This window comes from Lygodium microphyllum, chromosome 28, assembly GCF_053477565.2.
Source record: "Lygodium microphyllum isolate KBCC chromosome 28, Lygodium_microphyllum_v1.1.10, whole genome shotgun sequence".
In the NCBI taxonomy this organism is placed as follows: Eukaryota; Viridiplantae; Streptophyta; class Polypodiopsida; order Schizaeales; family Lygodiaceae; genus Lygodium; species Lygodium microphyllum.
The window spans coordinates 60,691,575-60,711,544 of record NC_141162.1 but is presented as its reverse complement, the minus strand read 5'-3'; the positions used below and the strand labels follow the sequence as shown (position 1 = coordinate 60,711,544).

At 39.0% G+C, this 19,970-nt stretch overlaps 1 protein-coding gene across 1 annotated transcript; it reads right to left on the bottom strand.

The window, feature by feature from the left end:
- Nucleotides 1-250: 250 nt before the first annotated feature.
- Nucleotides 251-5,727, bottom strand: LOC148011514 (alcohol dehydrogenase 2-like). Its single transcript, XM_087670872.1, has 10 exons — nucleotides 5,570-5,727; nucleotides 5,258-5,394; nucleotides 5,121-5,158; nucleotides 4,488-4,828; nucleotides 4,239-4,321; nucleotides 3,884-3,959; nucleotides 3,608-3,669; nucleotides 3,238-3,333; nucleotides 639-800; nucleotides 251-518 (listed from the first exon to the last, which is right to left on the bottom strand). Exons 1-10 carry the CDS (start codon nucleotides 5,631-5,633, stop codon nucleotides 390-392), a joined length of 1,188 nt encoding a protein of 395 aa, XP_087526998.1. The 5' UTR covers nucleotides 5,634-5,727; the 3' UTR covers nucleotides 251-389.
- Between the last annotated feature and the right edge of the window lie 14,243 nt (nucleotides 5,728-19,970).

Sequence of the window (19,970 nt, the reverse complement as noted above, 5' to 3'; positions counted from 1 at the left end):
ATGAGTAGGAACAATCTAACCTAATAATTGCTTTATATGCTTTTATTGAAAAACATTGTGACATTACATAAAGACCATCGTAATTGATTCATGCAATAAAGTAATATTAATACTAAGTGAACAAGAAGTTTTCATCCCATAATCATCCATGGAAGATTGTATAAAGTTTCACAATACTCGTATTAGCATTCCACATTAGTTTCCATTTGCAAAAAGTTATTTGATTCTACTATTTGTGTAAAGTTGGTACAACTTTCAATATTACTTGTATTAGCATTCCTCATTAGTTTCCATATGCAAAAAGTTATGCAATGCTAGTTGATACAAATAGTTGATATTAACTAGACCAAAAAAAATAAAAGTATTCACTTTGGAGAACATGTTTTGAATTACAAATTTTCAGCATGTGTTGTGTGCATGACACATCGCAAACTTTTTCCCTCCATAAGAAGCTTGAAAGCATCATTGATTTGTTCAAAAGGTAGCTCATGTGTCACAAAACCATCCACTCTCAATGTCTTCATGTCATTTTCCCACCCAATTACAAAAGAATACAACACAAAACCACATCAACATACGTCATGGACAATACATTAAAATGCCAACTACTATTTAACTTTTGAAACCATGTAACATACCTTGTCCATATACATGTCCACAAGTTTTGGAATTTGCGACCTTTTGAACTCACCCAAAGTAGAGCCTTTGATCTCAATTCCATCAAAAAATTGCATGGGGTGCAAATTTAGCAACTTATCCCTTCTAACTTCGATGCCCACCAATATTGTCTTTCCCCATCCCTACATGAATCAATAGAAATTTATCTAGGTTAAGACATGCACCAAAATCTTATGCACGTGTTACAAAAGAAGGAACAAGGGAAGAACTTTATCGCCCACTATGATTATATCAATGATTGACTATGTATATCTATTCATTCATACAATCGTTTACTTTGTGTGTGGGTGCATTCAAAAGGATATAAGCAAGCTAGAGAAACACACATTAAGGATATGTGTTATGGGGACATTTTTTCATACACAATAGTAAAGCCCATATCAACCTTACATTATGATGATACTTAAAAGATTCATCATATTGAGATCAAATCTACTCCTTATTCTTTGTTACATAATAAATAGACCTTTAACACCCATATACAAATATTAGCTTCTCTTAATTTATCATTAGGTCCCTAAGAGCACACATATCATAGTTCTAGGATTATAGTGATTCAAGAACCTTACTAGTGTCACGACATAAGAAGTTAAAACATGTCCTAACATTTATCCTATGAATGTGTGACTAATTGGAAAAGAACTATGATTTAGGACATTTAGTAACTTGGTTAAGAGTTCTAAGGGTTTTATAGTGGTGACTAACACAAATGATAGTTCATTCAATTTTATCTATGCAATATGAGATTTATGGTCATTACAATATGCCTATTTAACTTTATTTATTTATTTATTTACATGTGGCAAAGAGAGAGAGAGAGAGAGAGAGAGAGAGAAACATAGAGCACTAATGCATGACTTGATGTCTATTGATGTGACAAACATTTATAATGTAATGAGCAATGTTAGAAGACTAACATTCAAAACATTTGTTACTCAATATTTAAAGGAACTTGCCTAAAATATTATAGTTCAAATGAATCACACGAACTTTTAGCATCTTGCTAAATTTTAGCAACTCAAATACAAAGATATGATAAGAGAAGTAATAAAATCTCAACCTCTTTTGTTTCTAGAAGAGAGTACTTTACTTTAAAGAACAATAGCTTTTTTCCTTTTCAAGTCTCAACTATGCACATTCATGAATATTTCAAAAACAAAGAAATAATGAACTACATTATATCATGTACAAAGAGTACATAGTGTAAGAAGATATCAACACATAATTTGTAGACTGTCCCACAACTTTCGAACGCTTATGAACACTCTTTTTACTACTCTTTTTACTAGGTAAGTGCATATGTTGAAAATCCAAGATATCTAAAAGTACACTGCACATAAGAGCATGTGGTGTGTCTATAAAGTTAAAACATCACATAAAGGTGGGTGAAAGCCCAAAACCAAAAAGTTAAATTGCATATGAAGATGGGCCAAAGCCAACACCACAAAATAGAATACAGAATACTCATCAAGTCTAGTCATGGTCATGAAAGGCATGCATAATGGATTGTATATAATGGATTAAAGCCCAAAACCACAATGACAAAATGGACATAAGCTATAAACCAACCAAGGTCATGAGTGGCAAAACTTGTGCATGTTGACTAAGCAAGTTGAGAGGATTAAGCATTTCCCTTTGTGATTTAAAGGTATAACTTTGTTCAAGACTAAGTATAATTGTGATGGAGTTTAAGCAAAGAGTCCAAACCACAAAACAAGCATGTATGCTTTCACTAAGTCTATGATTCAATAAAGAGGGGATTTATTTATTTTTTTGGACTAGTTGTAGATAGGCATATACTTTGTCCCTAGTTGCCCCTCTGAATCCAAAATCATGCAACTAGAATGTTCTTTTTCAATAAGCATGCATATATCTACCAAGTCTAACAATAAAGGAGATTGAATATCTTTTTGATTAATTATTGACAGACATACTTTTTGTCCTAGTTGTTCCTCTTGATTCAAAATGATGCAACTAACGGATTCTCTTTTTGATTGAAATGAGTTGTATCTTCCCTACATGAATAGTTGGTAATTAACCGTCTTTAATTGAGGTGAATAGGATTTTCCAATTGTGTTAATTAACTTTGTTATGCATTTGATGTTAAACAAGAAATAGATAGATCGAGAGTGTGTGTGAGTGCTGTGAATGTGAAGTAAGATGCAAATACCCTTGAGTTGCTATAGGCATGCATATATAGCGCGTTTAGTAATGTCTTAAAATATTAGCTATACATGCTTCATTTTAGTTATTGAATTTTGCTCAAATAAACTTAAGTCCTGCCTTCATGCATATTGTATAAGAATGCGTATTAGGAGTGGCAAGAGTTAGTGACCCAATTACTAAGGCTACATGGCAGAGTTGCTAATATGTATTGTACAACAACGTGTATTAGGAGTGGCATGAGTCAGACCCAATTACTAAGGCTTTGGCATTTAAATTTAAACTACTTATTAGCTAGTTATGTAAAGCAATAATGGAATTTATAGAAGTTGCAAGTTGCTTCCAGTATGAAAATCAATGTGTTGCGTGTGTGTGCATGCAAGTATGAATACTCACCTCATGGCAACTTCCAAATGCAGATAACATAAGGTCAGCATTGCCCACGCACTCGAAACAATAATCCGCACCCCCACCAGTTAGCTCTTTCACCACCTGCCTCCACATGTGCACAAGCAAACGCAAAAGGAAAAGTTAAAGCTCATGGCATTACAACCCTCGAGGCACACACAAAATTACTTCATGAGATACCCTAAGTGACGGACACATGCATCTCAAAGACACACCACATCACATCTCCACTTTCTAGCACTGAAGGTACCACCCATAGTCACTGCAAATATATAGATTTTATGGAAAAGGGTCTTTTCAGCAACATTATCAATTATGCATCTTGTCAACAATGGATGGTTACAGAAACGAGCCTTACGTCCTGGATTGGTTTGGTGTGGTCCCGAGGATTAACAAATTCAGAAACGCCAAAAGGTTTTGCTGTCACACACACACACACACAAATTACACCACATGAGATGAGATGAGACAAGAAAAAGTCTCCTACTTTATGTTTGTATAACCAGTAATGAACAGTAGTTTGTTTGGATCCATACTTTATGTTTGTATGACCAGTAATAAACGATGGCTTGTTTTCATCGGTGCAAAGACTCTCCTCCTCTGAGTGTCTCTGTGTGTGTGTGTGTGTGTTCACCTGTGTCAAACTTTGCTGGGTTGATGTCAATCCCAATGATGCGAGACGCCCCTGCGATCTTGGCTCCCACCGCAACCTAAACAACAGAATTGAGAGAGCACATGATCAGACAACCCACATGAGAGAGCACACTATCGGACAACCCACATGAGCGCCATCTTTCATTTCTCCTTTGTCCTTTTCAGGAATATATATATATATATATATATATATGTATGTATGTATATAAGCAGAGATGAAATTTGTGACTGGGGTCATAGCCCAGTTGGGCTGAGATGCATGAGTTCGATCCCTGGGTGGCACCAATCTACTCGCATCTAAGAAGAGATGAGATTTTGAAAACTTCAGCAATTACCGCTAAACCCACAGCCCCCAGCCCGAAGATGACAACAGTAGACCCCTTCTCCACCTTGGCACAGTTCCAGGCAGCTCCAACTCCTATAATATGTACACACATATGTTGGATGATCATGGAATCAATACAAGTAGATGATTGCTGGAACTGGTATATAATCGTGATCATATACATCTATCTATACATATACGATCGCTGTAACATAATTTTCACATGTTTAGCTGTGACAACTTTCAGAAACGTCCCTACCTGTGGGAACTCCACAGGCAAAGAGGCAGATCTTCTCCAGAGGTGCCTCTGAATTGACTTTGGCAACACAGCCGGCCTCCATCACCGTGTACTCCGAGAAGCTCGACACACTCAAGAAATGGTGAACAGGGATCTGCTCCCCGCCACTGGTTCTGATCGAGAAGCGGGACTTCCCATCGTGCAACATGAAAGTCCGGCCAGGATTCACCTTGAGCTTGGCGCAGAGATTGGTCTTTTCCGACTTGCACTGCCGGCACTCACCACACTCGCCTGTGAATACTGGGACGACATGATCCCCTTCTCTCAAATCTGTCACGCCTTCGCCCACGCTCTCCACAATCCTGCAGAGTTGATATGCAGTACATGATCTTCTCTCGGTGTCTCTCTCGCTCCAGAGATCATCATGTAAAAGTGATCAATCAATCTCTCTCCCTCACACACACACTCTCTCTCTCTCTCTCTCTCTCTCTCTCTCTCTCTCTCTCTCCCTCACACACACATATGATCATCACTCAGTCTCTCTGAGTGCAGATCATCATCTGAGATTGATCAATCAATCCATCAGAGTGTTGCCCCCCGCCCCCCCCCCCCCTCTCTCTCTCTCTCAGATGATCACACTCAAGAGACCCTCACCCGGCTGCCTCATGCCCGAGAATCCGAGGAAACAAACCCTGCCATTAATCAAACCAAAAACACAAAAGAAAATAGTCATCAGCAACAAGCCCCCAACGCAGAATTAAGATAATCACCCATGAGGCTGCAAACAATACCTCGTTCTCCCAGAAGAATACATCGGTGTGGCAGAGGGACGTGTGCGTGATCTTGATTCGGACCTCGCCGGCCTGCGGGGGATCGACCTGCACCTCCTGAATCACCAGGGGCTCCTTGGGCTTCCAAGCGACAGCAGCTATGGCGGAAGGACATCAGAAACAGAACATGTAAGACAGAGACTAACACAGCTGCTAATTGGGCTTCCAAGCTACAGCAGCCAAGTAAGACAGAGACTAATACAGCTCCAAAGGCATAAAAATTGGATGCTTGAAAGAAGATGATGATGACGACAACGAAAAATGGCAGCTAACCTCTGCATGTTATCACTTGACCTGCAGTCAAGTTAGGCAAGGTAGTGTCCGACAAGCTGCCCATTATGTGTGTGAAGGTATAGCTAAATGTAGATATCTACCTTATTAGCTAAGTTTGGATAGATGGGTTTCTTTCCGGGGGGGGTGGGGGGTTTGGCCTTGGTTTATATACCCGGAGGGGCTTTTTCCGGGGGGGGGGGGGGGGCGCTTCAATCATCCTGCGTCCTTTCCAATCAGTGCTTTCTTGCCTTAAGTGGACTGTGGAAGGGTCTGCGCATAATTTGAAGGGCATTAAAGGAACTAGATTCGTTGGTCAAAGTTGAAGCCTTCCCAAGTAATCCTTGGCCCTGAAAGTTTTACCTTTTATATGAAAGGTGTGAATTACTTTTTCTATACATTATTTGGAGGTTTGGTTGGGGAACCCCAAACCTATAATAAGACTCCTAAGCCTATGTGGCACGAGGAGGAGAAGTTTAGTATTCAAGAAATAGAGATGACTTTTTTTAAAAGGGTGAGTGAGGGTTAATTTATATTCTCTCTCTCTCCCTCTCTCCCCTAACAAGAGAGATGGATTTCTTTTTCAATTAAACATATAAAATGATATGATATTTCAATAGTTGAATATGTGCATGCAACATGTACATATTCTAAAACACCCACAAACGCACTTACACTATAAAAATAAAGTAGAATTTTTTAAAATTGAATGTGTGAAATGAGATAATAATTTTAACTGTTGAACATGTCTATGCAATCCATATATAGTCTAAAACCATGCACAAATGCATATAGACTATAAAAACACATGAACAATATACATGTACACATACATATATATGTACATGTGTAAATACATACACACATGAGTGCATATACACCCATAGACATATGCATACATGCTCATACACATGTAGATATATATGAGAGAAAAATTGGAGAGAGAGAGAGAGAGAGAAGGATCGAGAATGAATACACTTATAAAATACATACTTACAAACATGCACACACATACACATGTAGACACACAAATATACATGTACAAATACATGCAATGCATACACACATGCATACATGTATATACACATGCATACACAACATATGATGCCAGGAGGCATATTCCTCAGTGGATTCCGTGAGGTTTTACAGTGGATTCCGTAAGATTTTGTTACCGGGGCTCATACACAAAGTGGATTCTTTGTGCGAGAAGTCGATGGGGACGCCTATCTTTTTCGAGTGTCTTGTTAATTTTGTATGTACATGGGTGATTCCATAGCGGGTGATTCCGCAAAATACATATTTAAATTAATAAACGTTTATAAGTTTAGAGTGCGTACTCGTGATAAATTAAGGTTAGGATTGATTTCTAACCAATTTATTTATGTAGCTGAAGACTGCTAGGTATCCACTTTTGTTGGTTTAATTGTATTATTTTACTAACAATTGTGAATGCTTCAGTTGATGTGTAGAGATAGCAGCGGTGGCAGTGGAAAGCATTGGAGGATAGCGTGTATTCAAGTTATCGTCAATATTTTGATGGGCATATATCTTAGGCATGGCACTTATTTATCAAAGCGCTGATATTTATTTATTATTTTTGTATGCACATGGGCACACGATTTAGATATTTGTATTGGACATTGTATTTGGGTACGCCTGACTTCTTGGGTGCCCATTAGCTTTAATTCTATTTGGCACAAAAGCAAACTCAAAAGCTAAAGCGTGCTATTTTGTAATTTGGGTTATTATTTGAGCTTGAACATGATTAATATATGAAATACATGCTTTGTGGAGCACTCACACAAGGCATGGGGGGAGATTGCACCCAATTGGTCTCTTGTTCATGTCGTACAAGCTTTCTACATTAATTTGTGTGCAAAAAGTAGAGTTCTTTTGTTCTTGGGGACCTTTTGACGTCACTACGCGCGCTTACGACATCCGATTTGTGCACCAATGGTATCAGAGTAAAGCTGACATTGAGAGCTTCCAATCACTTACCATCTTGGGCGAAGGCGAAGCTCCTGGAACGATCGAGCTCTATAGTCAGTTTCGTCACGAACGGTTGATACCAATGTATTCCTGGTGGTCAAAAACCCCCACCTACACTCTTTGATCGCGAAGGACCAATCTGTGGAGGCGGAGGACCACGTGGACATCTCCTTCTTTAAGTCGTTTTGAAACAGACAAACAGTAAGCTCCATAGTCAAAAAGCTTAAAAGCTTTATCTCAAAGTTTATTAAGCTTAATAGTAAGCTTTAAAAAGATTACTTAAACGAATCAGATGATCGGCGGCAAGAGCATGTCCTGGACGACATCGAATCCGTCGCCAACATCCTTAGATACCCAAAAATAACGTAAGCTACATAAAGTTGAAAAGCTCTTTAATCCTCCAAGTATTCCAAGTCTACTAAATTTTGCAAGTCACAAAAGTCACTACAGACTTATTCAATAACTCCCATAAAGGTAGTTCACACACAGAAGCACAGAATCAGTTTATTGCTCTTTGGTAGACTCTGTTCACACTTGCAGACTTGCTGAACCAATTTCAACAAGAACAGAAGTTCATACGCAGGTCATACGAAGATTATACACCATTTCTACGAAGACGGTTGTAAACGCCCCGAACAACGTAGTATGCTTAACAATTATGATATTCGCTGGTTTTCGAGATTTAATATAAAAGAGAATGAACACTTAAAGCTGAAAATGAAAATTACTCACAAAATTACAGCCATGAAAATGTAAAACTAATGGAGACAAGATTGAGGGTTGAAGATGGGCAACCCCCCCCCCCCCCCCCCCCCGAAGGAATGTATTTCTGCTCAATCCAAGTCCCTTAGGGAAGAGCTCAGTTACAATCAACCTGAGAGTGAGAAGAAGTAATTCTCACTCTCACAAGATCATGCAAAGATGTACAAACACACATGCATTATCTATTATGCAATGATAAGAACTGATTTCTTTACAGTATGAGAGAAGAAAAAGGGGAATTCAGCCTTTCTCCATCGTTGATCAGCAGTACATGGATAGGGCTTGCTTCTTGTAGCTAAAATGGAAGAAATAGCTCGAGAAGAAGGTATTGTAATGAATTTACAGGCTTGTTGTCTTGTAAAACAGCAGTGATAGAAGAGGGAATATGGAGGAATTTGATAATGGAGAAGTGGGGGATGATGATGGGGATGGATGGGGCCAGTTTCTGGCTATCTGTGGGTGCTATACATGAGTTTACAGCAAAGAAAAATGATGTTGAATGAAGAAAAACGAGCTCTTATTTATAGGAGAGGGGAGAGCTAGTACAAAAGGGAAAAGTGGAGTAGCACAAGACAAGTGTCCAGCCACATGTCATGAGATGTGACAAGTGGTGGGACACTTGGAAACTTGTGTGACAAGTGTCTTGACACTTGTCTCTTCTCTATGGCCTTCCTTTTTGTGTTGAATACTGTCAAGAATAGAAACAACCAAATTTAGTAAGCACAGTCAGAGTACAGAACTTACTATTTTTAGAATGACATCCCTATTTTTTAGGACTAGCATTTTTAGGCTAATTTGAGGCTCCTAAATTTTAGGAGGTCCCTAAAATTTAGGGATCTCCTAAAATTTAGGAACCCCCCTAATATGGGTGTCATATGAAAGCTTTTTCCATGTACATCGCAAAAATGGTATCCGAATCTTCATGTGACTTTCCTGTGCAAAGAAATGTGCATTTCAAGCTTTCAGCTCACACATGCACATTATACAAGCATTTCATGATCATGCCATCTTGTTGATTGTAACTGTTTGTTCTGGTGGATCTAGCCCACACTTCAAGGCATCAATCCTTTCTATGTGCGAGTCTAACCTTGATATGCGTGAGTTCTAGTCACAGGCACCCAATCGGGTCATATAGGTGGAAGTGTGAACTATCTTTTCTTTAACCCACCGCGTGGGTCCACCATAACCTGTGACCACTCATCAGTGGCTAGCTCCAATGCACTTTTCTTTATATCTAATTAGTGCAAAGGAAATAAATTTAATAAATCATTATATAGACAAATTAGTGAAAAAGGATACAAATTCTGTTTCTATAGAGTTGTGACAACGGTTGTGACAATGAATACCGCATACGCAAAGGACAAAGACTACAAAAGCCAAACAAAATTTACAAGCCTTGTATACCCGTCTTTGAGCCACGCTCATCCCGCTAATAAGATTTCGAGAGTGTGAGGTCTTTTGAATTTTACAGGATGACCGATCCAAACATGGACGATTTTATGGGCTGAAGGTGATTTACTCGAACCAACAATGGAACAAAAGTTGGATTTGATTATGATGCAGCTTGAAGAAGAACGAAGAGCCCGACAAGCTTTGCAAGTTCAATTGGCCAATTTGCAATGATCTACCACCGACCAAGATGGACCGCAACCCGAAGATCTTATACGACGTACCATCGATGCGACACTTGAAGCCCAATCCAACCGCAAAGAAACAAAGATAAGTAAAAGAAATTTCAAATTTCATACTTTCAATGGATGATGAGATGAAAATGTTGTACTTGCATTTATCAGTCAATTTGATGACTACATCCATGAAGAAACATATGCTGAGAAAGGCAAAATTAATTGTGTCACTAACCATTTAGTTAATCGAGCATCCTTATGGAGGACTGTGGTCCGCAAGAGCATTGATTGTCCCACTACCTGGGAGACTTTCCAAAAGAAGTTTTTGCAGAATTTCCTTCCTCCTCAGTTCCATGAAAAAGCCATTAAGCAATGGGATCTTTTACAGCAAAGAGATTGCGAACCTATTTCCCAATACACTGAACGTTTCTGGAATGCCCTACTACAACTACACATGCTCAAATATGTTGATGCTAGGAGGCATATTTCATGGTGGATTCCGTGCCATGGTGGATTCCGTGAGGTTTTACTGTGAATTCCGTAAACTTTGATGATCGGGGCTCATACACAAAGTGGATTCTTTGTGCAACAAGTTGATGGGGATGCCTATGCTTTTCGGGTGTTTCATTAATTTAGTGTATACATGGGTAATTCCATAGCGGGTGATTCCGCAAAATGCATATTAAATTAATAAACGTTTATGAGTTTAGAGTGCGCACTCGTAATAAATTAAGGTTAGGATTGATTTCTAACCAGTTGATTTATTTATGTAGCTGAAGAGTGCTAGGTATTCACTTTTGTCGGTTTAATTGTATTATTTTACTAACGATTGTGAATGCTTCAGTTGATGTGTAGAGATAGCAGCAGTGGCGGAGGAAAGCATTGGAGGATAGCGAGTATTCGATTTATCATTTATATTTTGATGGGCGCCACGCCTATATTTTATCACGCCTATTTATTGAGGCGTTGGATATTTATTATTATTTTGTATGTGCATGGGTGCACGATTATGTTATTTATACTTGGACATTGTATTGGGCATGCCAGACTCTTTGGGCACTGTCCGTTAGCTTTATTCCTATTTTATGTTAAAGCAAACTCAAAAGCTAAAAGCTTGCTATTTTGTAATTTGGGATATTATTGGAGCTTGAAGATGAATAATACATAAAATACATGCTTTGTGGAGTGCTCATACAAGGCATGGGGGGAGATTGCACCCAATTGGTCTCTTGTTCATGTCATTCATGCTTTTTACATTGAATTTTGTGCAAAAAGTAGAGTTCTATTGTTCTTGGCAACCTTCCGGCATTCACTACGCGAGCGTACATCATCCGATTTGCGCACCAGTGGTATCAGAGCGAAGCTGAGATCAATAGCTTCCAATTGCTACCCATCTTGTGCGAAGGCAGAGCTCCTGGAACGATCGAGCTCTACGATCAATTTCGTCGCGAACGGTCGATACAGTTGGATTCCTGGCAATCAAGAACCTCTGTTTCCATCATCAGACTGCGAAGGACCAACCTGTAGAGGTGGAGGACCACTCCTACATCCTCTTCATCAAGTCATGGAGTTTCAGAGAGATAAGTCTTCTAATCATAAGTTTAAAAGCTTAAGAAGCTCAACTAAAGCTTAAAGAAGCTTTAAGCTTCTCAAATTCATCGTGAGGTACAAGAATATGCCCGCGATTTTTCCGCCGGCTGAAAAAACACCCCCTCCCCCCCCCACGAATTGCCGTTTTCAGTAAGATTAAGCCTAAAGCTTAATCACCTAAGCTCCAATCACCTTAGTTCTCTCAATCCTGCAAGTCACAGACAACCAATCAAATTCTGCAAGTATTCTAAGTCAAAGTTCTGCAAGTTACATAAAGCAACCAAGTTCTGCAAGTCTACAAACTCTGCAAGTCACATAAGTCTGGTACTCTGCAAGTCACATAAGTCTGGTACTTTGCAAGTTAGACAAGTCATCTGAAGTCAAAACTGACTTCTGTTCAAAACTCATAGAAGGGCTGTTCCTGCGCAGAAACTCCGAACTGCAAAGTTGTTCATTGGAAGGTACTCTACGCATACGCAGGTTTGCTGAAGCATTTTTAGCATACGAAGAATGATAAAACACAGATTTTTCAAAGATTGTGAAAGCCACACCCAAAGATATATAAGCCTTGTATTTTCGATCTTGAGCTACGCTCATCCTGCTAATTTGATTTTGAGAGTGTGGGGTCTTTTGAGTTTTGCAGGATAATGGAACCACATATAGATGATTTAATGGTTGAAGACGACCTACCTGAACCTACAATGGAGCAAAAGTTGGATTTAATTATGATGCAATTGAATGAAGAACGACGAGCTAGGCAAGCATTGCAAGTTCAATTGGCAAATTTACAAATATCGACTACCGATAAAGAGGAATCTTAATCTAAAGATATTATCCTACGTACCATCGACGCGAATCTCGAAGCTCAAACTATCCGCAAGGAATCAAAGATAAGTAAAAGAAGTTTCAAATTCCGTACTTTCAATGGCACTCGAGAGGGAAAAACTGTTCTTGCATTCATTAGTCAGTTTGATGACTACTTTCATGAGGAAACCTATGCAGAAAAAGATAAAATCAAGTGTGTCACTAATCATTTAGTGGATAGAGCATCTCTTTGGTGGACTGTGGTTCACAAGAGTATAGATTGTCCCACTACCTGGGAGAATTTCAAGAAGAAGTTCATGCAAAATTTCCTTCCTCCACAATTTCATGAGAAAGCTATAAAGCAATGGGACCTTCTTCAACAACGGGATTGTGAGCCTATCCCTCAGTACACCGAGCGTTTTTGGAATGCATTACTCCAGTTATGCATGCTTGAAGACGTACTTGAAGCGACACACAAGCATAAGTATATGTGTGGACTCCTTGGGCATTACTACACTGAAGTTAATATGTTCAAGCCTGTTACTCTTGAAGACACAATTTCATTAGCTCACGACACTGAAGACAAGCTATGAGGTAGAGACAGACGTCCACAGCAATTCCAAGCCAATGGTAATTATGGATCTAAGCAATTCAACTCAAATTTTAGAATATTTAATCAAGGTCGTTTCACTTCATCATCTTTCCATAAGAATTGGGCAAAACCACCTGCTTTACCATCCAATGCCAATCAAAACCCTAAGCCTATTCCACAGCCAAATCCTAATGTATCTAGACTTCCTGCCATTGCAAACAATGTAACCAAAGCCAAACCTATAGTATGTTATAAATGCCACCAACCTGGATATCTAGCAGCAAATTGCCATTCGAAGAAGCCACTTGCCCATATCAACTACCTTGGAGCAATGGAAGATGACAAACATGAAGAAATGCCTGATTTCACGGAAGATGAAGATGACATTACTACTCCTTCGGATACTTTACCAGGTATGCCAACTCCACATTCTTTATTGACAATGAAATGTTTAGTGCATGGAAAGGAAAAGATTATTTTGCATGATGATGGTAGCACTCATGATTTTATTTCTACAAAGCTAGTGAAAGAATTGAAGTTACAGACTGTTCCTACGCATTATCGCATTAAAGCAGCATTCTTAGGCACTAGGTATAATGGTACACATGAAGTGCATGATTTAGAAATTCAAATTGGTCAATACACTAAAAGAAGAAATTTTCTAGTTGTCCCATTACAGTCGAGTGACATTATTTTAGGTATGGCTTGGCGTCATCAGCATAATCTAGATATAGATTATTTCACACATTCAATTAATATTAAATTTCAAGGAAAATATATTACATTGTATGGTATGCATGCATTTAATGCTTTTCCACTACTTTCGCATACTCAAGCTAAATGAGCATTATGCAAGAGTAGTAAATCTTATCTCATTTGGGTGAATGAACTGCAAGTAAAAGACAATCATATGCACCCTAGGCATAAAGAATTTCTTGCACATTTTAAAGACTGTTTTGCTGAAGATCTACCACCTGGTTTACCTCCTTCATGTCCAGAAGACCATAAAATAGATTTGATTCCTGGTACCCAACCACCTTGCAAAGCACCATATAGGCATAACCAAATAGAGCAAAAAGAAATTCAAAGTCAAGTTGAGGAATTACTAAATAGAGGATTGATTAGACCTAGTAGTTCTCCATTTGGTGCACCTGTTCTGTTAGTAAAGAAGAATAATAATACCTATCGTATGTGCATTGACTATCAAGCTTTAAATAAGATCACTGTAAAGAATAGGTATCAAATTCCTAGAGTCGATGACCTTATGGACAAGCTGCAAGGTTCTGCTATATTTAGTAAAATAGACCTTAAGTCTGGTTATCATCAGGTGAGACTAGATAAGTCTGACATATTCAAGACTGACATATTCAAGACTGCATTTAGGACACAGTTTGGTCATTATGAATTTTTTGTGATGCCATTTGGATTGACTAATGCACCTGCTATGTTTAGTAGATTGATGAATCATATATTTTTGAAATATCAGTATTGTGTTATTTTCTTTTTTGATGATATTTTGGTGTTTAGTCAAAATGAGAAAGAACATTATGAGCATTTATCATTGGTTTTTCAATTATTAAAAGATAATCAACTGTATGCAAATCCTGAAAAGAGTGAATTCTTTAAAACAAAAATTGAGTATTTAGGTCATATTGTATCATCTGATGGAATTAAAGTTGACCCTAAGAAAATAGATGCAATATTGGATTGGCCTGTATCTAAAAATGTGCATGAGTTACGATCATTTCTAGGTCTTGCTAGTTTCTATAGGAAGTTTGTGCGTAATTTTTCATTACTTGCTTTACCATTAACCAAACTTCTGAAGAAAGGTATTGTTTATCATTGGTTCGATAATCAATAGAAATCCTTTGACTTATTGAAACATGCATTAACCCATGCCCGTGTCCTACAGTTGCCTGATTTTAATAGACCATTCTTTTTAGTAGTGACTGATGCTAGTGGATCAGGAATAGGAGCCGTACTTATGCAGGACAATCATCCTATAGCCTATTCTAGTTGTAAGCTGAAACCCTCTGAACTGAAATATTTCATATACGACAAAGAATTATTAGCTGTTGTACAAGCCTTAAGATAGTGGAAACACTACTTAATGGGCTCTGAATTTATGATTAAGACCGATCAGCAAAGTATTAGACATTTACTTAGCCAACCTCAAATATCTGACCGACATATCAAATGGGCATCCTTTATTCAAAGTTTTCATCCTATCATCATTCAATATCAACCTGAAAAAGAAAATGTAGTGGCTGATGCATTAAGTAGAAGACCTGCCATTCATAATATTTATGTTATATCTTTTGATTCTTTGATTGCTATGAAAGATACTTATCATCAAGATATTACTTTTCATGCTGACTAGAATAAATTAGTTCAAAATAACTTAATTCCTATTGATTCACTATCTTATAATGATGGATTTATGTTTTATGAAAAGAGATTGTGTGTTACAGTTCGATTCAGAAGAAGAAGGAGAAAACAACGAAAAGATTCTTCTTCAAGCTTTGAGGTAAATGCATTATCTCTTCTCTCTTTGTTTTTCTCTTTTCTTTAATTCTCTCTTTCTTTTTGTTGATGAAGAGTGTATGGAGAGAAGAGTGAGAGAGATCAACATGCGCAAGGGAGATTGAGAGAGAGAGAGGGAGAGAGAGAGAGAGAGAGAGAGAGAGAGAGAGAGGTCGTTGCCGGGATTCTTCTTCAAGCTTTGAGGTAAGTGCATTATCTCTTCTCTCTTTGTTTTTCTATTTTCTTTACTTTTCTCGTTCTTTTTATTGATGAAGACTGTATAGAGAGAAGAAGTGAGAGAGATCAACGTGCACAAGGGAGATTGAGAGAGAGAAAGATAGAGAAGTGGTCGCTGCCACTGCTAATCCACCACAAAAAGAGAGGGGACAATTGCAAAGAAGAAGGAGGGAACCCGTGAAGGAGAAGAAGAAGAAGGACAGAAGCGCGAAAGGATTCCTCTTCAAGCTTTGAGGTAAGTGCATTATCTCTTCTCTCTTTGTTTTTCTCTTTCCTTTACTTCTCTCTTTCTTTTTTTTGATGAAGAGTATATAGAGAGAAGAAGTGAGAGAGATCAACGTACGCAAGGGAGATTGAGAGAGAGAGAGAGAGAGAGAGAGAGAGAGAGAGAGAGTGAGTGAGAGAGAGGTCACTGCGGGGATTCTTCTTCAAGCTTTGACATAAGTGCATTATCTCTTCTCTCCTTGTTTTCTCTTTTTTTTACTTTTCTTTTTCTTTCCATTGATGAAGAGTGCATAGAGAGAAGAAGTGCGAGAGATCAACGTGCACGAGAGAGAGAGAGAGAGAGAGAGAGAGAGAGAGAGAGAGAGAGAGAGAGAGAGAGAGAGAGAAAGAGAGGTCGCTGCCACCGCCAAGCCACCACAAAAAGAGAGGGGACAACTGCAAAGAAGAAGGAGGGAACCCATGAAGGAGAAGAAGAAGAATGAAAGAAGCACGAAATGATTCTTCTTCAAGCTTTGAGGTAAGTGCATTATCTCTTTTCTCTTTGTTTTCTCTTTTCTTTACTTCTCTCTTTCTTTTTGTTGATGAAGAGTGTATAGAGAGAAGAAGTGAGAGAGTTAAACGTACGTAAGGAAGATTCACAGAGAGAGACAGAGAGACAGAGAGAGAGAGGTCACTACCACTACCAATCCACCACAAAAAGAGAGGGGACAACTGCAAAGAAGAAGGAGGGAACCCGTGAAGGAGAAGAAGAAGAAGGAGATAAGCGCAAAAGGATTCTTCTTCAAGCTTTGAGGTAAGTGCATTATCTCTTCTCTCTATGTTTTTCTCTTTTCTTTACTTCTCTCTTTCTTTTTGTTGATGAAGAGTGTATAGAGAGAAGAAGAAAGAGAGATCAACGTGCGCAAGGGAGATTAAGAGAGAGAGAGAGAGAGAGAGAGAGAGAGAGGTCATTGCGGGGATTCTTCTTCAAGCTTTGAGGTAAGTGCATTATCTCTTCTCTCTTTGTTTTACTCTTTTCTTTACTTCTCTCTTTCTTTTTTTTGATGAAGAGTGTATAGAGAGAAGAAGTGAGAGAGATCAACGTGCGCAAGGGAGATTGAGAGAGAGAGAGAGAGAGAGAGAGAGAGAGAGAGAGGTCACTGTGGGGATTCTTCTTCAAGCTGTGAGGTAAGTGCATTATCTCTTCTCTCTTTGTTTTTCTCTTATCTTTAATTCTCTCTTTCTTTTTGTTGATGAAGAGTGTATAGAGAGAAGAAGTGAGAGAGATCAACGTGCGCAAGGGAGATTAAGAGAGATAGAGAGAGATAGGTTGCTGTGGGGATTCTTCTCCAAGCTTTGAGGTAAGTGCATTATCTCTTCTCTCTTTGTTTTTCTCTTATTTTTACTTTTCTTTTTCTTTTTGTCGATGAAGAGTGCATAGAGAGAAGAAGTGAGAGAGATCAATGTGCGCAAAGGGGGGAGAGAGAGAGAGAGAGAGAGAGAGAGAGAGAGAGAGAGGTCACTGCCAGCACCAATCCACCACAAAAAGAGAGGGGACAACTACAAAGAAAAAGGAGGGAAACCGTGAAGGAAAAGAAGAAGAAGGAGAGAAGTGCGAAAGGATTCTTCTTCAAGATTTGAGGTAAGTGTATTATCTCTCTCTTTGTTTTTCTATTTTCTTTACTTTTCTCTTTCTTTTTGTTGATGAAGAGTGTATAAAGAGAAGAAGTGAGAGAGATCAACGTGCGCAAGGGAGATTGAGAGAGAGAGAGAGAGAGAGAGGTCACTGCCACCGCTAACCCACCACAAAAAGAGAGGGGACAACTGCAAAGAATAAGGAGGGAACCTGTGAAGGAGAAGAAGAAGGAGAGAAGCACGAAAGGATTCTTCTTCAAGCTTTGAGGTAAGTGCATTATCTCTTCTCTCTTTGTTTTTCTATTTTCTTTACTTCTCTCTTTCTTTATGTTGATGAAGAGTGTATAGACAGAAGAAGTGAGAGAGATCAACGTGCGTAAGGGAGATTGAGAGAGAGAAAGAGAGAGAAAGGTCGCTGCAACCGCTAATTCACCACAAAAAGAGAGGGGACAATTGCAACAAAGAAGGAGGGAACCCGTGAAGGAGAAGAAGAAGGAGAGAACAACGAAAGGATTCTTCTTCAAGCTTTGAGGTAAATGCATTATCTCTTCTCTCTTTGTTTTTCTCTTTTCTTTAATTCTCTCTTTCTTTTTGTTGATGAAGAGTGTATGGAGAGAAGAGTAAGAGAGATCAACATGCGCAAGGGAGATTGAGATAGATAGAGAGAGAGAGAGAGAGAGAGAGAGAGAGAGAGAGAGAGAGGTCGCTGCGGGGATTCTTCTTCAAGCTTTGAGGTAAGTGCATTATCTCTTCTCTCTTTGTTTTTCTATTTTCTTTACTTTTCTCTTTCTTTTTGTTGATGAAGACTGTATAGAGAGAAGAAGTGTGAGAGATCAACATGCGCAAGGGAGATTGAGAGAGAGAAAGATAGAGAAGTGGTCGCTGCCACTGCTAATCCACCACAGAAAAAGAGGGGACAACTGCAAAGAAGAAGGAGGGAACCCGTGAAGGAGAAGAAGAAGAAGGACAGAAGCGCGAAAGGATTCCTCTTCAAGTGTTAAGTGCATTATCTCTTTTCTCTTTGTTTTTCTCTTTTCTTTACTTCTCTCTTTCTTTTTGTTGATGAAGAGTGTATAGAGAGAAGAAGTGAGAGAGATCAACGTGCGCAAGGGAGATTGAGATTGAGAGAGAGAGAGAGAGAGAGAGAGAGAGAGAGAGAGGTCACTGCAGGGATTCTTCTTCAAGCTTTGAGGTAAGTGCATTATCTCTTCTCTCCTTGTTTTTTTCTTTTTTTTACTTTTCTTTTTCTTTCTGTTGATGAAGAGTGCATAGAGAGAAGAAGTGAGAGAGATCAACATGCACAAGAGGGAGATTGAGAGAGAGAGAGAGAGAGGTCGCTGCCACCGCCAATCCACCACAAAAAGAGAGGGGACAACTGCAAAGAAGAAGGAGAGAACCCATGAAGGAGAAGAAGAAGAAGGAGAGAAGCACGAAAGGATTCTTCTTCAAGCTTTGAGGTAAGTACATTATCTTTTCTCTCTTTGTTTTTCTCTTTTCTTTACCTCTCTCTTTCTTTTTGTTGATGAAGTGTATAGAGAGAAGAAGTGAGAGAGATCAACATGCGTAAGGGAGATTGAGAGAGAGAAAGAGAGACAAAGGTCACTGCCACCACTAATCCACCACAAAATGAGAGGGGACAACTGCAAAGAAGAAGGAGGGAACCAGTGAAGAAGAAGAAGAAGAAGGACAGAAGCGCGAAAGGATTCTTATTCAAGCTTTGAGGTAAGTGCATTATCTATTCTCTCTTTGTTTTTCTCTTTTCTTTACTTGTCTCTTTCTTTTTGTTGATGAAGAGTGTATAGAGAGAATAAGTGAGAGAGTTAAACGTGCGCAAGGGAGATTGAGAGAGAGAGAGAGAGAGAGAGAGAGAGAGAGAGAGAGAGAGAGAGAGGCTGCCACTGGCACTACCATTGCCACTGCATCCACTAAAAGAGAGGGGACAACTACAAAGGAGAATGAGGGAACGCCCATCCTCTATCTCTTTTTTAGCTTGCCCTCCTCGATCTTGCATGGTAGGCACCAAGCAAGCATGTCGTTGTTTCTTGGCCATGGGAAGACCTCATGCCAAAGCCCGCCACCTGGAGCACAAGGTGGAGCCTCCTCTAGTGCAGCAACAAGTGCTCCCCATAGAGCACAATGACCACTAGAGAAGAAGAGGAGATGGAAATTAAGCATTATCACCCTTTGAGAGATAAGGAGAATGCAGTGCGGATACAAGCTTCTCATCCTGAAAAGATCTTTTCATAAGGACATTGTTCGGGAAATCATCCAAGACTTGGAGATGAAAGGGATGGAAAGATTTTGGGCACGAGTGTGGGACGGCCCACTAGTAGAAAGGTAGACTGCTGCAGCTATGACAACAAAAAGAAGAGCCTACATGATGTACTACATGTACCTTCTATTACCAAGAATCTATTGTCGATTGGACAGATGGTAGAATAAA